Raw genomic sequence first — 24,139 nt, forward strand, 5'->3', positions numbered from 1 at the left:
GCCCTGCTTTTTTCCAGGCTAATTGGTGGTAGAGTCTCATGGACTTTTCTGTCCCAACTGGCTTGCAACAACAATCCTCTAGGTCTCAGCACCCTGAGCATATAGAATTACAGAAGTCAGGTTTTTGTATTTGTTTGTTTTGTTTTTATTTGCTGGTCTTGGAGATTGAACTTAGAGCCTAAGCTCTATCCCTGAGCCTCTGTGTGCTCAAGGCAAGTGCTCCACCACTTGAGTCAAGCACTACTTCCAGCTTTTTCTGAGTAGTTGATTGGAGATAAGAGTTTCTTGGACTTTCCTGCCTGGGCTGGCTTTGAACCACAATCCTCAGATCTCAGCCTCCTAAGAGCTAGGATTACAGACGTGAGCCACCAATGCCTGGCTAGAAGTCAGTATTTTTAAGTGCATTTTTAAGAACAAAAAAAAATGTATAAATGATGCTTTGTTTTATTTCAGGCACATGAGGAAAGTGTTAAGTAAATAAAATTATATCTACATTGCTCAAAATGTTTAAATTAAGTTTATTTTCCATTTACCAATACCAAAAAATAAAATCATTATCAAGGAAAAATTTAAAACTTTATCATCATTCAAAAATTACATATGGCAAGCTGGGAAGATGGCTTAGTAGTAGAGTGCTTGCCTAGCATGCATGAAGCCCTGGGTTCAATTCCTCAGTACCACATACACAGAGAAAGCCAGAAGTGGAACTGTGGCTCAAGTGGCAGAGTGCTTAAGCAAAAGAAGTTCAGGGACAGTGCCCAGGCCCTGAGTTTAAGCCCCAGGACTGGCAAATAAAAATAAAAATTACATGTGTAGATTCAGAGTAGTACACAACAAAGGGAAGTTTACATGCCTGGGCAGGGTGCTATACATTTGTAATGCCAGCACCTAGGATACTAAAACAAGATGAATATTAGTTCAAAGACAGCCTGGGTTATACTGCGAGACTATGACAATGAATGAATGAATGAGCTAGGCATAGTAGCATGTATCTATGATCCTAGCACAAAATAAGGCTGAGACAAGGATAGAGTTCAAGGCCAGCCTGAACTGTTTTACTTGGGGGGTGGGGGGGGTGTATTCCAGATCTGGAGCTTGAACTCAGGGCCTGGGCACTGTCCCTGAGCTGCTTTTGTTCAAGGCCAGCACTCTACCACTTGAGCCACAGTGCCACTTCTAGCTTTTTCTGTGTATGTGCTAGTGAGGAACTGAACCCAGATTTCATGCAGTCTACCACTAAGCCACATTCTTAGCCCCACCTGAACTATTCTGAAGCCATATGTCAAAACAAAACAAAACAAAACTTACTTAAGAGAAAATTTTATAAAGGGTAAAAGAATCAGTATATCAACATAAACATTTTTCAAAGCTAGTATAACTGTTTAAGCTGAATGGTTTAACAGCTGAGAAAGACTAAAGCTTATTTTCTGTCTAAAAGAGTTAGTGAAAGATTGTAGGGACAGTGGGAAACATCAAAATTACTTAACTAGGGTTATAAGGTTACAAGCAATTGCCCTCACATTTTGACCTCCATTTTTTTTTTTTTTTTGGTCAGCCGTGGGGCTTGAACTCAGGGCCTGGGTGCTGTCCCTCAGCTCTTCAGCTCAAGGCGAGCGTTCTACCACTTCAGCTACAGCGCCACTTCCAGTTTTCTGGTGATTTATTGGAGATAGGAGTCTCACTGTCTCTCCTGCCCGGGCTGGCTTTGAACCGCGATCCTCAGATCTCAAACTCCTGAGTAGCCAGGATTACAGGTGTGAGCCACCAGCGCCCGGCCTTTTATTTTATTTTTTAAGTGATAAATAATGCTGAATGAATCGCACTATTAGAAACAAATTGGTTGCCACTTGTCATTATTCATGTTCCCAGAAAAGTATAGGAGAAATTCTTCATGCTAAATAAAAAGCTAACAAGTGGCTAAATACTGAGACCACAAAAATAAATATGGATTCATAAAATAATTACTAACAGCAGATCACAAAGTAGTCTCAATGTACAGTTGATTTAGGTTTATAAATAGCAATTTGTTTTGTTCTAATGATATTGTATGATCTGTAACTGCAGCCAGTACATTTTATCAGGGTAAGATAATACATAAAGGCTTAAACAGTATTCAAATAACTCATGAAGAAACAAAATTTAGATTTCTGTCCACATGAAAAAATTTTAATAATTCATATCCCAAATTCCAAAACATTACTGAAATAAAACTAGTCCAAGAAAACTCACCTGTCAGCAAAAATATCACAACAGTAATACCAAAGTTTTCTGAGAGTCAGAGACACCTGTACTATGATGAGCTGCTTATAAAATCTTCAGGTCAAATTTCACCATTTGAAAAACACCTATCAGAATTAAGTTACTTATTATCTAATTTTTTCACCTCATTCACACTTTTGAGAAACAAATCACCATCAAATATGCAAAAATTGCTAGGCTCCAGTGGCTCATGCCTGTAATCCTAGCTATTCAGAAGACTGGTATCTAAGGACCACAGTTCAAAGCCAACCCGAACAGGAAAGTCCATGAGATTCTTAACTCCAATTAAGCATCAAAAAAGCCAGAAGTAGCCAGGTGCCGGTGGCTCATACCTGTAATCCTAGCTACTCAGAAGGTAAAATCTGGGGATCATAGTTCAAAGCCATCCCACGTAGGAAAGTCCATGAGACTCTTATCTCCAATGAACCACCAGAAAACTGCAAGTGGCACTGTGGCTCAAATGGTAGAGCACTAGCCTTGAACTGAAGAGGCACAGCCCAGGCCCAGAGTTCAAGCCACACGACCAACAAAAGAAAAAAAAAAAAAGAAAAGCCAGAAGTGGAGTTGAAGCTCAAGTGGTAGAATACTATGAAGAAAAAAGCTCAGGGGCTGGGAAGGTGGCTCAGTGGTAGAGCCCTTGCCTTGCATGCCTGAGGCCCTGGGTTCGATTCCTTAGCACCACATACGCAGAAAAAAAAAAGAAAAAAGCTCAGGAATAGTGCCCATGCTAGCACACACATACAAAAAAAGTATATGTAATTTACTCAAAATAAAATGCCATGTACAATGCCTCCATCAGAAAGAATGACATTGCCCCATTTGTTAGGAAATGTAAAGACTTGGAAAAGATTATATTAAGCGAAGTAAGCCAGGCCCAAAGAAACATAGGCCCCATGGTTTCCCTTATTTGCAATATCTAGTATATGTATGAGTCAAGCGGAAAAGGTCAGATGTGATGTTAGGAAAATGAACACTTAGATATGTATTTTAATGTTTTTTTTCTTTCATGCATGTGTTTCTAATGCATTTATAAGATTATTTCTTTGTTGCTTTGTATGTCCTTCCCCCACAGTATAACCCCTGCTTTTACTATATTTGATGTCAGTATAACTTGTGGAGGAGATAGGGAAAAACAAGTCGTTTAAGGATACAGGTGGACCTGTTGTAACAATGAGAAGTACAAGTTGTCATGTCCATAACTAGCTTTACAACGTCAGTGGGGGGGGGGGGAGGGGGGAGGCTGGGAAGGGATGTGAAGGATAAACAAAGGAGGAGACTGCAATGCTTGGTAAGAAATGTATGCATTATCCTGCCCATGTAATTGTAACCCCTCTGTACAGTATGTTCACAAATAAAATAAATTAAATAAAAAAATTTAAAAATGCCATGTACAATTATTTTAGAAATATAGTTATTTAATTTTTTCAAAATATGTATTTTTAGTACATTCTCAGAATCACTTGTATGTGCCTATAACACAGACAAGTAACATAATTTTTCTATCTTATGAACATAAATATCAGTATCTAAAAAAGCTACTACATTCCAATATCAAGGTTTTCTATTAAACTCCTTACTCCAAACACAATTAAGGAGGAAAGAACATGGAATACACAAAGAAAAAAAAGAATCTTCACATTACTATTTTCCCTCTGAGATTTCCACATGAAAATATCTTAGTTTCCTGATGCAGGAAAAGCACTTCAAGGACTTTAATATGGCTAAATTATTACTTTACAAAAATAATTCCAAAATGACTTTTCATAGTCATCTACAAACATAATTCAAATGCAATACACAAAAGAACATGTCAATATTGTCAAACAGGATGTTCTTTCAGTAATTTTGTACACATGATCCCACTAATCTTTACTAAATTGTTAATAATCCCAAACTAATATCTTGAGATCTATTAGATAGACAATGCATTGGACACCATCCGAATTCTGCCCTATTAGTAAGGCAACTAGAATTAAAGCTGGTCCTCTACTGCCATCTAGTGAAGAATAACATACCAAAACCAAACTAAAAGTGACGGGGAAAATGTTGGGATTTGGATAATCTAAATTTGAAGCCAGCCTAGGAAGAAAAATCCAAAAAGACTCTATCTACAATTTACCAACAAAATACTGAATATGAGGGGGTGGTCCCAAGAAGTTGAGTGCCAACTGTGACAGGAAAGCCAGTGAGAGTTGAAGGCCTTGAGTTCAATCCCTAGTAATGACAAATGGGGGTGGGGGAGAAATAATTGCTGGAGGGGAAATACAAGTGAGAGAGTGTTGAACTAATGTGGATGATATAGGATGTATATAACTCAAAGAGTATTGGTATATATGAAAGTAGAACAATGAAATTTGTTCAAATTATTTTGGAATGGGGGAGGGGACTGAGAAATACATTTTATACATGGGTGGTAATGTCATAATGCATAACTAACATATGCTAATAAAGATATAAAGATCATAATGATAAAAGATAAAAAAATACTAGATTGTTTTGTTTTTACTTACTTTCTCTTGTACAATAACTAAAACAACACCCAAATTCAAAATGGATTCTGGGGAACTGAAGAGTTTCCCATGTATTAAAGCTCTTTAAAATATAGGTCCCATGGTTTCCCTTATTTGCAATAACTAGTATCTGTCCGCGATAAACAAAAACTATCAGACAAGTTGATGTTAGGCGAAATGAACCCCAAGGTAAGGATTCAAATGTTTTTTTCTTTCTTGCGATTGTTTCCAACATATTTATAAGATGATTTCTTTGTTGCTTTGTATGTACTTCCCCCAGGGTATAAGCCCTGCTTTCACTGTATTTGATGTTGATAGAATTTGTGGAGGGGAAGGGAAAAAACAAACTGTTTAAATAGGGTTACAGGTGGACCCATTACAACAATGAGACGTACAAAACGTATGTCCAAAAATGAACTTTACAACTTTGGCGGTGGGGGGAGGGGGGGAAGGTAGAGAGGGGAAGGGATGGTAAGGGGAAACAAAAGAGGTGGCAACAATACCTGATAAGAAATGTACTCACTAATCTTGCCCTGGACCTGCTGTATTATTACACAGAGCATTAAGGATAGCAGCCTCCAAATGTGGCTGAAAATTAGAATAATCTGTATTCTCAGAGCCAGCCATGCCTAGTAAAATTGAATCTCTGAATTAGCCTCTTCACATGATAAAAGAATTTTTTTAAACAACAGAAACACACAGAGGCCCTTGCTTTATCATGTCCTTCCCAGGTGTAAGAAAACTGGCTTGAATAACTTGGGAGTAGTTCTTATGAAACAAACTACTAGCTTAAAAAAAAAAAAAAAAAGGAAGGGCCTGGTGCTGGTGGCTGATGCCTGTAATCCTACTACTCAGAAGGCTCAGATCTGAGGATTATGGTTCAAAGCCAGCCCAAGTAGAAAAGTCTGAGACCCCCTTATCACCAATTAACTACCAAAAGGCCAAACATAGAGCTGTGGCTCAAAGTGGCAGAATGCTAGCCTTGAGCAAAAAAGCTCAGAGACATCAACCAAGCCCTGAGTTCAAATCTCAGGGCTAGCACCAAAAAAAGGGGGAGGGGTGGGGAATAGCACCCTGCCCCTGAATTTAAGCCCCATTACTGACACACCAAAAAAAATTCCTGCCAGGCACTGGTGGCTCATGCCTGTGATCCTAGCTACTCAGCAGGCTGAGATCTGAGGATCACGGTCCAAAGCAAGCCCAGACAGGAAAGTCTGTAAAATGCTTATCTCCAATAAACCACCAGAAATCTGGAAGTAGCGCAGTGGCTCAAGTGGTAGAGCACTCGCCTTGAGCTGAAGAGCTGAGGGACAGCGCCCAGGCTCAGAGTTCAAGCCCCATGACCAACAAAATTAAAAAAAAAAAAATCCTTCTAGAGTGAGTTAAGAGTGCTTGTCTAGCATGCATGAGACCCTAGGTACAAATAAAAACTACAAAAATTAAAATTAAAAATAAAATCTGGAGCTGGCACCAGTGGCTCACGTCTGTAATCCTAGCTACTCAGGAGGCTGAGATCTGAGGATCACAGTTCAAAGCCAGCCTGGGCAGGAAAGTCCATGAGACTCTTATCTCCAATAAAACCACTAGAAAACCCGAAGTGGCCCTGTGGCTCAAGCGGTAGAGCGCTTGCCTTGAGCTGAAGTAGCGCAGGGACAGTGCCCAGGCCCAGAGTTCAAGACCCACGATGGACCAAAAAATAAATAAATAAAATAAAATCTGTAGATAACATTACTGGTGAACTACTTAATACTATATACAATGCTATGGCTATCATATTTATTAATAAATAATAAGAGTAGGTAAGTTCTTATTTAAAATCAAGATTTACTAAAGTTCTTACATATGGTAAGGAATTATTTGCTTTTACTGCCAAAAGAAAAATTAAACTAAGTAGAAATTTATGTTTGGTTTGAAGAAAGTGAAATGAAAAAAAGTGGTACTGAAAGACACAACTGTACCATATACAATACCTGCTTGTGCATAATATATTTTGTTCCCAAATATCATTAGTTTGTAGTTAACTGAAAATCAACTCAGACTCTTTAATATTCTCCCTAGTCTAGCATCTTATTATCTTATCTCTACTCCCATATGAATATTAAGCTGTAGTTTCTAAAGCAAACATCAGCTACAAACACATCAAAGGATCCAAGCAAGCTATTAAGTAACTGAGGTAATTACACTCTTCTATACAAAATTATTACAACAACAAAAACAGAAGTTGCCTGAAGATAGTAAAATTATTCTATTTAATTAACAGCTATTTCTACAGCATGCTATTCAAAGGCTACTAATTATTTGTGTCAGCATGTATAGAACCATACATTAAGTAGTGTTATTACCAAAAAAATCAAAAATTACTTTCTTGAAAAAAAGGATTTGTATCTTAAATGTATACATTTAATAAATCTTGTCAAACCAGGCACCAGTTGTTCATACCTATAATTCTGTTATGCAAGAGGCTGAGATCTGACAATCTCAGTTGGAAGCCAGCACTATCAGGCAGATCAATGAGACTTCACTCCAAATAACTAGCAAAAAGTTGGATCTGGAAGGCATGGCTCAAATGGTAGCTCACCAACTTGGCACCCAAAAGAAACTCTTTTCTAAGTTAATGAACTGAGAAAGAAAACACAACTGATAGAAAAAATTTCAATACTTAAAATGTACTGAGGCATACTCTCAAATAAAAGTTTATTAAATTTATATTCTTCTTTTGTCTTAAGCTCATCTTTCATACTATCTTATAAAGAATATTTGCAACCAGGTGCTGGTGGCTCACATCTGTAATTCTAGCTACTCAGAAGGCTGAGATCTGAGGATCACAGTTCAAAGCCAGCCAGGACAGGAAAGTCCGTGAGACTCTTATCTCCAATTAACCACCAGAAAACCAGAAGTGGCTTTGTGGCTCAAGTGGTAGAGCACTAGCCTTGAGCTGAAGAGCTCAGGGACAGCTCCCAGGCCCAGAGATCAAGCTCCACAACTGACCAAAAAAAACAAAAAGAGAGAGAGACCTAAGGATTATCTTTTAAGGAGAATATATTCAATTATGGGTTGAATAAACTATGGCCTAAAGGACAAATGCAGACTTCTGCTTTGTAAAGTAAAATTTTACTAGAATACATTTGTGTAAACACAGTAGGATATGGCTGCTTTGTACTTATGACAACAGAATTGAGTACTTAAGAAAAATAGCATATGACCTATAAAGCCTAAAATATCAGACAGCTCTCTCACAATAGTTGCTGAAGTCATACACCAGTAACTTACACATGTATTCTAGGAGATCCAGATGTACAGTTCAAAGCCAGTCCAGGCAGAAATCTCCATGAAAAAAAATTCTTTACATTATTTGTACACAATGGAGATTTCACTGTGACATTTGCACACATTTAGGCTAATATAATCCCAATCAATTTGGTCCCCTCCACCTCTCTCCCTTATCCTTCTCTTCCCAATACAACATCAATCAGCCACATTATTTTATTTTCACAGATGCAAGGAAGCTATTTTGGTTGAAATAGCTTATTGATCCTCATTCAGTCTCCCAGTTAGTTCAAATACAACCTTTTGGTCCCTGCCCCAATAACAGAACCTATTTCTCTTTCCCCAAACCTCTACTCCCCTAATGATTAACAGTTCTCATTGAGATTCTTTAAACTACATTCAAGCCCAAATGCAATGTGTTATAAAATTATTCATCTTCCATCCTTTCTTTCCCCCTTTCCCTTTTCCTTATCCTCTAAACAGTCTACCAGTCAGAATCAGATCTTTCCTCTCCCCTCTTTACTTTTCCTCTCCTTTTTCCTTCCCTCCCCTCTCCCTATATTTCTTGGCACATAGGTATATGTACGCATGTGCATATCTATGACCATGTATGTCTTCCAGATGTAGCTTCTACATTCGTGAGGCTTACCTCACTCAAGATATCCTCCAATTCTATTTGCCTGAAAATTACATGATTTCATTTTGCTTTATAGCTATATATTATGCCACAGTGTATGTATGTATAAGGATATGTATGTGCATAAGGATATATATGTATGCATATATATGCATATATACACACCATATATCCTAATGCATCTGTCTGTTGTTGGGCACCTTTGCTGATTCTATCATTTGCTATAACAGGTGTGCTGCCATAAATATAGTTATTCAAGTATATTTCTTCTATATCGATTTTTACTATCTTTGGATATATGCCTATAGTGGTATGGTAGATTAATAGCAAAGATCTATTTTTAGATTTTTGAGGAATCTTCACAATGATTTCCATTATGACTACACTAGTTTACAATCTCACCAACAGCGTATAAGGGTTTCTTTTCCCTTCTCACCAGCACTTGTTGTTTAATGTATGCCACTCTGACGAGGGTGAGATAAAACCTTAATGTAGTTCTGATGTACAATCCCTTTAAGGATGAACGTTTCTTCATTCTATCCATTGGCCATCTGTATTTCTAATTTTGAGGACTGTCTATTAGCTTGCTTGCACATTTGTTAACTGGACTATTTGTCTCATGTTGTTTAATTTTTTTAGATCTTTGTATATTCTCCATACTAATTTTTTACTAATTTTACCTAAAATCTCCCATTCTATGGTTCATCTCTTGGCTCTGATAATTGTTTCCTTTGATGTGCAGAAACTCTTTGATTTAATGTAATCCCATTTGTCAGTTCTTGCTCCCATTCTCTAGGCATCTGCAATGTTAATCATAAACTATTTATCTGTGATTATAATTTTTGGGATTTTCTGTTTCCCTATAGTAGATTTAAAGGTTCAAGTGTTATTTTGAGCAGTTTGATCCCTTTGGAGTTGATTTTTGTATGTATAAGGAGAGATAATGCTCAAGTTTGTTTCCTTCAAGTAAATACCCAATTTTCCCACTACCATTGATTAAATAGGCTGTCTTTTCTCCACTATGCATTTTTTGCTGTTTTATCAAATAACATGTGGCTGTAGCTGGGTAATTTTATTCCTCAGCATACTATACTGTTCAGCATATATAGAATATCAGCATATGTAACATTTATATTGGTCTTCAGGTCTGTTTCGGTGCAACTACCAAGCTATTTTTGGCTCTATAGTATAACCTGAAGTCTAGTATTGTGCTATCTCCAGCATTATGTTTTTTTTTCTTTTTACTTAAAATTGATTTTGCTATTTTAAATCTTTCATGCCTCCATATAAATTTTGGACTAATATTTCTAATTCTCTGAAGAATGATAATGGTATATTAATGGGTATTGCATTGAATCTGTAGTTTCCTTTTTTTATTGCTATTATAAAAGTGATGATACACAGAGGGGTTACATCAGTGATGCAACAATAGGTACATTTCTTTTTAGACAATGTCCCTTTCTTCTGTAGTTTCATTTTGAAGAATTATCATTTTCACAATACTAATTCTGCCAATATATGATCATGAAAGGTCTTTCCATCTTCTCATGTCTTCTTTAAGGTCTTACAATTTTCACAGTAGAGGTCTTTTACTTCTAAATTTTTTGAGGCTATTATGAATGGAATTATCTTCTTGACTTCTTTCTCAACCTATTCACTATTGGTTTATAGATAAGCTACTGAGCAGGATTTTTTATCTTGCTATATTTCCTTATCAGTTTTAGAAGTTTTTGGTGGAGTCTTCTCTGCTTTCACTATATATGATGTTGGTATATGTGGAGGGGAAGGGAAAAAACAAATTGTTAAAACAACGATACAGGAGGACCCATTGCAACAATGAGATGTACAAGTTGTTATGTCGAAAAACGAACTTTACAACTTTGGTGGGGGGGAACGGAGTGGGGGGGATATGAAGGGACGGGAAGGGAAAACAAAGCAGGAAGCTACAATGCTTGGTAAGAAATGTGCTCATTATCTTACCCACGTAATTGTAACCTCTCTGTACAGTATTTTCACAATAAAAATATATTAAAAAAAAGAATAGGAGTATATCATCCACAAATAAGGATAAATTTTACTTCTTTTCTATTTGAATCCCTTTTATTTTCTTTTTTTTTTGGGGGGGGGGGGGCGGGTCGTGGGGCCTGAACTCTAGGCCTGGGCACTGTCCCTCAGCTCTTCAGCTCAAGGCTAGCGCTCTACCACTTGAGCCACAGCACCACTTCCGGTTTTTTCTTTTTGCTTATGTAGTGCTGAGGAATCGAACCCAGGGCCTCAGGCATGCAAGGCAAGCGCTCTACCACTGAGCCACCTTCCCAGCCCTCCCTTTTATTTTCTTGTCCTGTCTTAACTCTCTGTCTATGAACTATGTATTATATTACATAAGAGTGGGAAAAATTGACATTCATGTCTTATACCTGACTTTGGGAAAATGATTTCAGTTTAACTATTTAACATGATACTGGCTATATGTTTGTTATGTACAGCCTTTAAGTTCAGGAATGTTCCTTCTATTCCTTGCTTCTTTAGAACTTTTATCATAAAAGGATGCTTTCTGATGCTTTCTCTGCTTCAATAGTGATGATTTTGTGATTTTTGCCCTTGGTCCTGTTTATGTGATGTACTACATTTATTGATACATGTATGTTGAACCATCTTTGCATGTCTGAAATTAAAACAACTCAGTCATGGTAACTGTTATTTTTTAATGTGCTGAATTTGGTTTGCAAACATTTCATTGAGAATTTCTGCTTATTAATTAGCTATGATTGCTTCTTTCTTTTTTTTTTTTTTGGTCCGGTAGTGGGGCCTGAACTCTGCGCCTGGGCGCTGTCCCTCAGCTCTTCAGCTCAAGGCTAGCACTCTACCACAGCGCCACCTCTGGCTTTTTTCTTTTTTGCTTATGTGGTGCTGAGGAATCAAACCCAGGGCCTCAGGCATGCAAGGCAAGCACTCTACCACTGAGTCATCTTCCCAGCCCCCTATGATTGTTTCTTGTCTCTAGATTTATGGAGAAATTTTTCAAGATGGATACTCCCTGTACTTCTCCAGGATACAAAGCTAAATCAGTCACAGCATGGAGTGCCAAGAACCAGGTCCAAACTCCTTGCCACTTTTATTCTCTTATAGTTGCTTTTCTGTAATTTTCTGCAGCCCTACTCCTCACCCCGCCACCTTCTTTGTACTTTCTGTTTTCTACCACTCTTTCTCTCCTTGAATCTGGTCTTTGTGTCTCTGGATTCTTTCCATCCATGGAGTGAAAACGGCATATAGCTCTAATCTACTCTCTTGTCCCAGCCTCTCAAAAGCTATATAATTTATTGAATCACATTTATTTTACTGTTTATGTCAGAAATTCACACTCCCAAGAATAAACTTTCACTTACAACAACGAAATGTTCTTTGAGCATTAGGATTATCTTTATAATTATTTTATAAATTTAACTTACCGAGTACCATCTGCTTTCCAGCTCACTTTATAGGGCTTCTGCTCTAAAAGTTTAATGTTTTGCTTGTCCATGGAAACAGGCTGTGCTCCAGGGAATCCAGACCTTAAGACATAATATTACTGTCATGGCTAGAATCCATACAAAGCAATGCATGTATTAAACCAATTTCAAGATGATACTCACATTTATCACGCTCTCCCTATCATGAGATTTATTACAAATAGGATACTACAAAAAATGCTAATGAAAGATTATCATTGTCTTAACATTTTAGAATCCAAGTTTATATGGTTATAAATTACCACTGCTATACTAAATTATTGAACTAATTCTAAAAATATTAGTATGCATGAGCTAAATAGTATATGACAGGTATATTTACAAGTCATTCACTATAGGAAAAAGTTTAAATTTTGATTTAAATAAATTACACAATTTTGGGACTGGAAATGTGGCTTAGTGGTTATAGTGCTTGCCTAGCATGAAGCCCTGAGTTCAATTCCTTAGTACCACATAAACAGAAAAAGCCAGAAGCAATGCTGTGACTTAAGTAGTAGAGTGCTAGCCTTAAGCAAAAGAAACTCAGAGAAAGTACCCAAGCCCTGAGTTCAAGCCAAAAAATATATGTATATTATAAAATTTTGACCTCATTTTTCCATCGTAACATTCCCAATGCAATATTACTCTGCACAGTTGATAAAATTCTACTCCAAAAATGCCCAGAAGTATAAATGAGAAAAATGTAAAGCAAGATTAAGGTATAATGGCAAAGGTTTCAAACAACATTAAGGCAGTTATTATTTCTTCATTATTTTCATCTTTTATCTAAAATTTTTGTTAGTTCATTTATCAGATATGCACCAATAATAAAAGTATTTTACATTAGGAATTTGCATTAGGAACTTTTAACAATAATGATCTTGTTTTTCACATTCAATTCATTACAACTTTTTGCCATAGCCCAAGAATAAAAGGTAAATGACAAGAGTAACGACTCTCTCTTTAACTCTCTCCAATGAATTGTCTGGTTAAGTATTTCTTTTTCTTTTTTTTTTTTTTGGGGGGGGTCCGGTCGTGGGGCCTGAACTCTGGGCCTGGGCACTGTCCCTCAGCTCTTCAGCTCAAGGCTAGCACTCTACCACTTGAGCCACAGGGCCACTTCCAGCTTTTTCTGCTTATGTGGTGCTGAGGAATCGAACCAAGGGCCTCATGCATTCAAGGCAAACACTCTACCACTGAGCCACCTTCCCAGTCCATGGTTAAGTATTTCTAAAACATGCTAGGGAACAGAATATATTTAAAGTTTCCCATTATTATAGAAACATGAGGCATATTCAAGTTGTAACTCTTCTCCTAAATAAATGAATTAGACCAGCTGAAACCATAATAGACAGTAGTATGCACAAAGATATAAAACAAGTATTACATTGTTACAAAATTAATTTTTATTACTGTTTTAGGAATATATGTGAGTAATCTTGTTATTAAAATGATTACCTTTAAAAATAATGCATTTTAAGCACTGTAAGTAAACATACCAACTTTAAATACAAAGAAGGTATGTCAATGTCAATATTAATTTAAGTGTAGCAGAGTTTGATTTAAACCCTAAAACATGTGTTTCTTACCCTTCCCAGCTGCAGAACTGATGACACTTCTGCTGTACCTCTCCTAACTTAGGTTGAGTGGTTACTTGAGTTACACCTTTAACAGTTATACCTTCCAAAAAAATAGCACCCTTTAAAATAAAAAGAAAGAAAATATTTTAATAAAGGCCAATTCATTTACAAAGAAAAAAACTGGTTATTTTCACAAACCTGAGCAAGTCAGAACAACAGAAATGCTTTCCTCTACAGACATGGTAGCACATAGCTGTACTCCCAGCACTCAAAAGGCTGAAGGAGAAGATGGAGAATACAAGGCCTTCCGGCTACTTAAGGAAGGGATGGAAAGAGAAAGGGAGAAGGGGAGAAGTGAGGGAATGAAGAGGAAATGGGGAAGGAGAAAGAAGGAAGAGACAAGAGTGAGAAAGAGGTAGAGGAGACAGAAGAATGGTGAGGGCAGAGATAATCCAAAAAGGCTTTATAAACTCTCCTGGGCTTCTATGCTAGTTTTCCATAATCAGAATATGATTTTTCAGTGTACATAAATAGCATGGTGTTTCCATAATGCTGCCAAAGCACTCCTCAAGCAATTCTCATTAACTGCAACTGTAACAGTAACTTGCATACTGTCACTGAGCCTACCACAGAATTTGGCATTTTATATTTTTCTCTAATCTTTGCACAACAAAGATTAAAGTATATTATGTTATATACTTCATAGATAAACAAGGCATGAATATTTTTTACTCAAGGGATAAAGAACAAAACTTGAACTCAGATATCTATTGGTAGATGGGAGGATGGGAGTGTCATTAGTGAGATATGGATTTTAAGAGGATTAAGCACCCAATATTTGTATCTTTTTAAACTAGAATGAAAGCCTAACAATAGAAAGGGTGGACAAGGTTTATCACTGGATATATCAACATGAAATTAAGCATGACTTTCAATTACTTTTTAATCTAGGAAATTTTGTTCAGGACTAAAAATGTGGCTTAGTGGTAGAGTGCTTGCCTAGCATGTATGAAGCCCTAAGTTCAATTCCTCAGTACCACATTTTTTAAAAAGCCAGAAGTGGTGCTATGGCTCAAGTGATAGAGTGCTAGCCCTGAGCAAAAGAAGTTCAGGGACAAGCTGGGCACCGGTGGCTCATGCCTGTAATCCTAACTACTCAGGAGGCTGAGATCTGAGGATCATGATTCAAAGCCAGCCTGGGCCGAAAAGTCCGGGAAACTCTGATCTCCAATAAACTACTAGAAAACCGGAAGTGGCACTGTGGCCCAAGAGGTAGAGCGCTCACCTTGAGCTGAAGAGCGCAGGGACAGTGCGCAGGCCCAGAGTTCAAGCCCCATGACCGACAAAAAAAAAAAGTTCAGGGACAGTGCCCACGCCCTGAGTTCAAACCCCAGGACTGGAAACAAAATTAATTAAATTAAATTTTTAAAAGTCACTGAGAAGTACATGAGGCATCTTATTTCATAACAACCCTATTTTTGAAATATTTACAGAAATGAAGCATAAATAGTATTCATATATCAAAGAACACTGACATAGGCAAGAACTTCTTGAGCTCCAGGGGCTCAGCAAATTAGAGAGAGAATAGCCAAATAGGGTTACATCACGCTAAAATATTTCTGCACAGCAAAAGAGACATAGTAAGCTAAAAAGACATCCTACAAAATAGGACATCTTTACCAGCTACACATCCAGCAAGGGCTAACATTCAGAATAACATAAGGAACTGAAGAAACTTATCCCCCAAAAAAAATCAGTAACCCAATTGATAAATGGGCTAATACATACTTCTCAGAAGAAGCAACAAGAATGGCCAATAAACACATGAGGAAATTCTCAACATCTCTGGGCATAAAGGAAATGAAAATCAAAACAACACTAAGATTCCATCTCAATCCAGTAAGAGCCTCTAGCTGGGCACTAATGGCTCACTCATATCTGTAATCCTAGCTACTCAGAGGCTGAGATCTTAAGGATCATAGTTCAAAGATAGCCCCAGCAGAAAAGTTCCCATGAGACTATTATGGAGATCTCCAATTAACCACTCAAAAACCAAAAGTGAAACTATGGCTCAGAGGTACAATGCTAACCTTGAGCAAAAAAAGCTCAAAGGCAGCGCGCAGGCCCTCTGAGTTCAAACTCCATGAGTGACAAAAAAGAAAAAGAAAAAAGATTGACCTTCATCAAGTGTATCAACAAAAACTAATGCTGGCAGGAATGTGGGGGGGAAAAGGAACCCTACTACACTTGGTGGGAATGTAAACTAGTGTAACCACTTTGGTACGTAGTTTGGAGATTCCTCAAAAAACTGAACATCGAACTATGCTATGGATATACCAATCTTGGGCATCTGCCCAGAACACTGTAAGTCAGGATGGGGTAAAGACACTTGCGCAACCAAATTCCCTACTGTACTATAATAATATATTATGGTCATTGATGTACTATAGATAATATGTCACTTGCAGGGAAATGGATGGACATAGAAAAAATTTTATTAAGTAGAGTCAGGCTCAGCGAGACAAATGACATGTTTTCTCTCATACATGGAAACATAGGCAAACATGAAAACATATATAGGGTTATATGCATATATATGTATGCATATATATATATATATATATATAAACAAATTGACTAAACGATGATATACTCAAGGAGAAGTCCAATAATGCAACTCCTCTGAAAACTAAGCAACTGTTCAATAAAATACCATCAAACTGAAACATGTTTGATGATTTGGGGGGCTGCTGAGGGGGGGCAAGGAGCCCAGACAAGAGGAGGGACATGAATGGAGGAAGAGTGAGCAAATACAGTCATTATACTCAATGTGCAATGTGTAAAAACTGAACTATGTAACTTAAGATTATGGATGGAAAAGGTAACACTGACCAAGACGAACTGTACTCATAATGTTGACTTGTGGGTTTGAAACCTCTTTGTACAACTACTGACAATACAGTACTAATAATAAAACACTATTGAATATTTTAAAGAATAAAAAACTAATCTAGATTAATGCAAAATTACTTTCTGACCCATAAGAATGCTGACATCAATATCAAAACAATTCTACCTGTTAATATAATTATGGAATAAAAGATAAGGTCTACAAGTTGAAAGATCAACCTTCAAGCTAAGACTTGGCCTCTCAAGCCACTATTCAGGATTAGATGGGAAAAAGCATTTAATATTCAGTACCCATATATCCCCAGCAAGTATAGAGGAGTCCTAATTCTTTCCTGGAAACCATAGTCTAGCTTCTGCCTCTAACTCTTAAACAATCTGTATATTTATAGAATCTTTATTCTACTTTGCATGCCTTAAATAACTATGATTATGATGGTTTATGAGCCAAAGGATCAATAGTAAAGTACCTCTCCTATTATATCATTATCTCTGTTGACCAGTCAGTGAAATTTCTAATGCCAGGAATAATGGCACAGACCTGCAATTCTAGTATTCTGGATACTAAGTGCAAGTTCAAGGACAGCTTGATCCACACAGTTTTAGACCAATCTGGGTACACAGAACAAAAAAAAAAAACTAAAAATGAAATAAAAACATTTCTACCATTAATATGATAACTAATGGAAGAAATAAAGTTTTATGAAAAGGAAGTTCAACTGGGTAGATGAGATTTGTAACATTTAGTTATTAAGAATACTCAATATCCTCATAAAATTAACAGGCATAACTTAATTACAAATAACACTCAGCAAGTTCAGGATTCAACAGTTATTCTAAAGTAGTTTTCTTTTTAATTTTACATGAACACATCCAGTATCATTTTAAAGAGCATATTTTGTAAGGAAATTTAAGAAATAAATGTTGATTTCTGAAATGAGCAAAACAAAAAGCAAAGGCAAAATTAGCAAGTCTTAAAAACATTAACATGTGCCCAGGCCCAAAGTTCAAGCCCCACGACAGACAAAAAAAAAATTAACATAACCTCTTCAATGTAGTTAATACATGGATAGGTATATATAGATAATATGTTCAACATTAAACCAAATGCTTTCTCAATATTACTACAGAAACATTTAATAAGTATGCAGATAAACAGTTGCTCCGTATGTAATCCAGTAATGTGAGTCTCATTTTCTCTCTGTTTTGTCCCTTTGCCATAACACTTCTACCAAGTCTATCTGCAGAAGTTTTGCTTTCCCTACTCCACTCCCTAATATCCCCTGGGTTAATTCTTTCTTTCAGTAAGATTCTTTCTGCAAGGAAACTAGTGATTCATGCCTTTAATCCTAGCTACTCAGTAGGCTGAGATCTGAGGATCAAGGTTCAAAGCCAGCCTCAGTAGGAAAGTCCATGAGATTCTTTATCTCCAATTAACCACCATAAAACTAGAAGTGGAATTGTAAAAGTAACAGAGTGCAGCTGGGCACTGGTGGTTCACACCTGTAATCCTAGCTACTCAGGAGACTGAAATCTGAGAATTACAGTTCAAACACAGCCCAGGCAGGAAAGTCCCTGAGACTCTTTTATCTCCAATTAATCACCAGAAAACCAGAAGTGGTGCTGTGGCTCAAGTGGTAGAGTACTAGCCTTGAGGTGAAGAGCTCAGGGACAGAGCCCAGGCCCAGAGTTCAAGCCCCACAACTTACAAAAGAAAAAGAAAGAGTAGTAGAGTACTAGCCTTGAGCAAAAGAGCTCCTGGACAGTGCCCAAGCCCTGAGACTGAGCCCCACAACAGACAAAAAAAAAAATTCTTTCTGATCATATCTGAACATCGATTCATATTTTCTGGGGAGAAGAGTGGAAGGAAGGGAAGCAAGCCTAAACAGTTCATACTCCTCCTACTGCACTGGTCATTATTCTTATGATCTTTAGCATACTGCGGTAATATATCCAAGCTGTAAGTATAACCATTATATTGAGTCCCTTTCATCATTTCATCTGGATATACTAATAAAAAGTAATTATTTTAATCAATGTAAACTATTTTCAAAAGGAGTAAGTTATTTTAGAAATCACTTCTATGATCCATAGCAATTCATATTTTTCAGTGACCTTAGTCTTAAAGCTTAAAATGTGTAAATATAATTAAAACAATGTTTTACAAACAAGAAACTTGGAGAAACACTCAAAATAACTTCTACATGATTTATATAAAACAAGGCATTACTAATTAGCTGTACCGATTACTAATAAGTTGTACTGTTTATTGTTCAATCATAATATGCCACATACCTTATTACCAAATGTTATTAATAATTAATTTCCTCCATACTTTCCAACCTTCCCCTTTAATCTACACCAAACAGGTGTTTATACAAGCACAACCAATATTATTTCTCTCAAAAATTCTCCTATTCCTAAAGAGATAACTCTCAATATTTTTGGTAGATCTGTTAGTTCTAGAAGATAATAAAGCTTGTCTAACAAAAAAAAATGAGAGTTTTCTCAGTTTAATATCATGGAAAGTGTGAAAACACCATCTAGGAAAGAATTCGTATGTAAAATAATTTTAACTGTTTGATAATTTTGTAAAGTATTAGTACATATTCTTCCCAAATATTTACATTCACAATCTCACAATACTGCTTTGTAAAAAGCAGTATTCTTTGTAAAGAAGTATTCTCAATATATTATCTAAGAGTTGTTTAGTTTGCCTAAGAAATAAAACAGGATGAATTTTTCTCTTAAAAAAGACAGCTTCTGACAGGTGCCAGTGGCTCATGCCTATAACCCTAGCTACTCAGGAGGCTCAGATCTTAGGACTACATTTCAAAGCCAGCCCAAGCAGAAAAGTCTGTGAGATTCTTATCTTCAATTAGCCACCAGAAAACTAGAAATGGCCCTGTAGCTCAAAGTGGTAGAGCGCTAGCCTTGAGCAAAAGAGCTCAGGGACAGTATCCAGGTCTCAAGTTCAAGCCCCACAACCAACAAGGGGAAAAAAAAAAAAAACACCAACTTCTTGGCTATCAAGAAGCTTTAGAAATAGCTAGGCATACTGGTATATTCCCAGCACTCAGATTAAAGCAGAGGGACTGAAACATTCCACGTCAACATACACTACATAGCAAAACTTTATTGGGGGGAGGGAGGAATAGAAGACCTTTTAAAAACAGCCACAATGAGCAGGTAGGTGGTACATACCTGTAATCCCAGCACTTAAGAGGCTGAGGCAGAAGAATTTCAAGTTCTAGATCAGCCTGAGCTCAATTAAAAAAAACTTGTCTAGGGGAGTGAGGAGGGAGAGGAAAAGAAGAAACTAAAATGAAACAATTTTATAAACCTATCTAAAAAAACACTGTCAACATCCCACCCTACTCTCCCAAATTCCAGTACGTTTACAGAAGGTAAGAAATATTACGTTATATTTTAACATTACCAGTTTTAACCTTTCTTTTCTCCTTTTGCCAAAAGAAGCACTTGACCCAGGTTCTGATTCTTTTTTTCCATCTTCATCTTCATCTTCTTCTTCATCGTCTTCAAAACACCAATCTGGCAATAGAGGTGGTGGTGGTGCTTCCTCTATATCACCATAGCGACGAAATAATTCCTTTAAGTAATCACCCTTATAGATCCCTGGAGGTCTGGCTTGGGCAAAAGTAGCAACTGCTGCTTCAATACTATAAAAAATAAACACCATGCAAATATTCACTGTTCTCCACTTATGCAAACTTATCAAATTTATTAATATTCAGGACACCATAAAAAATAAAACAGGTATATAAAATGGACATATCATAGATTTCAATCTCAAGGCATTCAATTAAGAGACAAACTGAATTTGAGACAGTTTCAATATTAGAGACACTAATAATTCCTCAACCCTACATTTCTATGAGTTTATCTTAGAGGTGTGAATAGGGCTGCTGAAGAATGTAAATAAAACCTCTAAGGTAGGGAGCTGGGAAGGTGGCTCAGTGGTAGAGTGCTTGCCTTGCATGCAGAGCCCCTGGGTTCAATTCCTCAGCACCACATAAGCAGAAAAAAACGGAAGTGGCTCTATGGTTCAGGTGGTAGAGCACTAGTTGAGCTGAAAAACTGAGGGACAGCGTCCAGGCCCAGAGTTCAGACCCCACGACTGGGGGAGAGGAGGGACTGACCTCTAAGGTTAAAGGTTGAGGCTTTAAAACAGCAGTAAACAAAAAGTGAATACTACATGTGAACAAAAAATAAAGGCATATTGGTTTTCAGAAACATCCAAAGGATCCAGGACCTAAGAGTACAAGTCACAAAAGAGAGGTAAGCACTGCTGAGTATAACACAGGAGTCTAGAGTTACTGTGTAGAGCTTCTGAATAGCTAGAGCTGGAAAGTCCATGACGTAAAGAACTACTGGGGATGAATAAAAAGGAAAATGTACAATCTGATATGTATTTTTGACAGATTATGTTCAGAAAAGGATGAATAGTGTAAGAAGCTTCATGAACATAATGACTTTTGATCAATTAATGAAAAAAATTATACTAAAAAAATCCCATTCATGTAAGACTCTGATCTATCAAAATCTAAAAATATATTTCATAAATAACATTATGTCCATAAAGATGTTGATTATTTTAAATACCCTGTTCCAAACGTATTTCCTTCACATAACACTGTAAGCTCTTCCTAGTATTTATATGGAAGGTACTATCTAAAAGGGAAATAACAGTGATTTCCAAAAGAGAATACAAACAAAATGCCAGAAGAATCTGCCTCTGATAATTCTATGAGAAAAAAATATATAGGAAAAATTCATAAATACCCCAGGGATGGGAGGGGGAAACAGGAGGAAAACAAAGGAAGGGGTGATACTGTCCAAAGGGTATTTCTGGCCAGGCGCCAGTGGCTCACACCTGTAATCCTAGCTACTCAAGAGGCTGAGATCTGAGAATCGCGGTTCTTAGCCGGCCTGGGCAGAAAAATCCTCATGAGACTCTGATCTCCAATTAACCACTCAAAAACCAGAAGTTGAGTTGTGGCTCAATTAGTAGAGCACTAGCTTTGATCACAAAAAGGCTAAGGGACAGTACCCAAGCCCTGAGTTCAAGTCCCAGAACCAAGTAAAAAGATGAGCTCATTGCCTGACTTATGAAATGGTAAACCCTCTGTATAACACCTAATAACAATAAAATTATATTTTAAAAACTATTTTTGGGCTAGGAAGGTGGCTCAGTGGTAGAGTGCTTGCCTTGCATGCATGAGGCCCTGGGTTCGATTCCTCAGCACCACAATCACAGAAAAAGCCAGAAGTGGCGCTGTGGCTCAAGTGGTAGAGCACTAGGCTTTGAGCTGAAGAGCTGAGGGACAGCAGAGTTCAGGCCCCATAACAGACAAAAAAAAAAGTAATAAAAAAAGTATTTTTATAAATTTATAAGCCCTTAACTACGGTGCTATTCAGCACAAAACAATGAAGTGACAAAATTCTAAAGATTGATATATCAAAAATGAAAATCACGGAGCTGGGAATATGGCTTAGTGGGAATGCCTGCCTACCATGCAAGAAGCCCTGAGTTCAATTTCTTAGTACCACAGAAACAGAAACAGCCAGAAGTGGCACCGTGGCACAAGTAGTAGAGTGCTACCCTTGAGCAAAAGAAGTTCAGTTCAAGCCCCAGGACTGACACACATACACAAAAAAAAAAAAAGAAGAAAAGAAAATCATTTCAAACTATCCTAATAATGAATTGAAAACACATGACAATATAAAATGCTACAACTGAAACGTCAATACAATATTTTATAAATCATTAAATACATTTTCTTCCAACATAAGATATAAATACCTCCAATCCATTTTCTCCACCAGAAAGGCACATATGAGGAAACCAGTACGATTGAAACCATGGGTACAATGAACACCTAGAAAATAAAGCATTTGATTAATTTTAATACATCACTTTGAAGGACATAATATGTCTTAAAGTTCCAACCTGTCATTAAAATGTTTCAGTTTTTACATTCTGTTTGTACAATTAAAAAGCTTATAACTTAATAATTTGTCTATTTAAGTTACATAGAATGTTTTAGACAAAAGCTCAAATATACTATATTCATTTACTGGTTTAAAACTCTGTCTTACTTTTCTCATTAAAAACCCAAAAATTTTAACGAAGGAGGTATTTTCATCAAACATTGCAAAGCACACACACACATATATCTCTAATCCACAAACTGAGTTTTCCAATTTATCAAATAACATACTGGATAAAGATCAATGGCACACATGTAAAAGAAAGTCAAAAAAAATCAAGAAACTAGAGCAAAACAAATACAAACTCATCTAGGGATTGCCTGCTAGTTGAAGTTGAAGGTAATTAGCAAAAGTAACTGGCTAGAGGCAATAATTGCATAGCACAGAAACACTGAATTATTTTCAAGTCTAAAAACCAACGTAAGAATACCTTAACATTAGCTTATAATCTCTCAAAATAAACTTTTTAGAAGAAACCTGTTTAGGCCGGGCACTGGTGGCTCCTGTCTGTAATCCTAGCTACTCAGGAGGCTAAGATCTAAGGATCACAGTTCAAAGCCAGCCTGGGCAGGAAAAATCCGTAACCACCAGAAAACGAGCACAGTGGCTCAAGTGGTAAAGTGCTTGCCTTACACTGAAGAGCTTAGGACAGTGCCCAGGCCCAGAGTTCAAGTCCCACAACCGACAAAAAAAAAAAAAAAAAACCTGTTCAGAATAGGAAATTTATTTTTCCTAAATTCTCTTCCAGGACCAATTCAAGATTATTTTAACTACTTTGAAAATAATAATAATCAGGTGAACATAATTAACATGACAACATTCCTGTCTGGTTAAATGACTCCCTTGCAGTTCTCTAAAGTTTTTCCTATTATCTGTGTTAAATTGATGGATATAATGATATTTAAGATTTTTTTTCTCTTTTTTGACAGTCCTGGGGCTTGAACTCGGGGCTTAGGCACTGTCCCTGAGCTTCTAGTTTTCTACCAACCACTTGAACCATAGCACCACTGCTGGCTTTTTCTATTTATGTGGTACTGAGGAATGAAACCAAGAGCTTCATGTATGCTAGGCAAGCACTCTACCACTAAGCCACATTCCCAGCCCCTAAGATTATTTCCTTTTAATGCTACCTTTTACAAAATACTCTGTATGTACACTGTCATGTTGATAGAGGGTGATCAAAATCAAATATAGAAATGAACTTAGCTAGAACTACAAAATTTCTGGAAGAGAGGAGAAAAAGTTTTGTCATCTTAGTATGGAGAAAAACATCTCCAATACAATTCAAAAAGTATAAAATAAAAAGAAAATTATAATTTAGATTAGTTCAAAATGGTAAATATTTGTTCTCAGAAAGGTGCAACTAATAAAAAACATTAGCCATAGAAAATAATCTCAATACACATACATGGCCAAAGGCATATACCTGGAGTATTTAAAGGATTCTTACATTTCACTGAGAGAAATACCCTTTTGGGC

General features: G+C 36.8%; 1 protein-coding gene across 4 annotated transcripts in view; it reads right to left on the minus strand.

The window, feature by feature from the left end:
* Rngtt (RNA guanylyltransferase and 5'-phosphatase) overlaps positions 1 to 24,139 on the minus strand; it is a 259,489-nt gene that overhangs the window by 208,703 nt on the left and 26,647 nt on the right. For all 4 annotated transcript variants that reach the window (XM_013032875.1, XM_013032874.1, XM_013032873.1 and 1 more), the window contains exons 5-8: positions 22,473 to 22,548; positions 20,088 to 20,328; positions 13,751 to 13,860; positions 12,123 to 12,224 (exon numbers count right to left, since the gene is read on the minus strand). In XM_013032875.1, coding sequence (XP_012888329.1) covers positions 12,123 to 12,224; positions 13,751 to 13,860; positions 20,088 to 20,328; positions 22,473 to 22,548 — 529 coding nt within the window. The remainder of the gene's footprint in view (positions 1 to 12,122; positions 12,225 to 13,750; positions 13,861 to 20,087; positions 20,329 to 22,472; positions 22,549 to 24,139) is intronic.

This window comes from Dipodomys ordii, unplaced genomic scaffold (genome assembly GCF_000151885.1).
Source record: "Dipodomys ordii isolate 6190 unplaced genomic scaffold, Dord_2.0 Scaffold158, whole genome shotgun sequence".
Classification (NCBI taxonomy): domain Eukaryota; kingdom Metazoa; phylum Chordata; class Mammalia; order Rodentia; family Heteromyidae; genus Dipodomys; species Dipodomys ordii.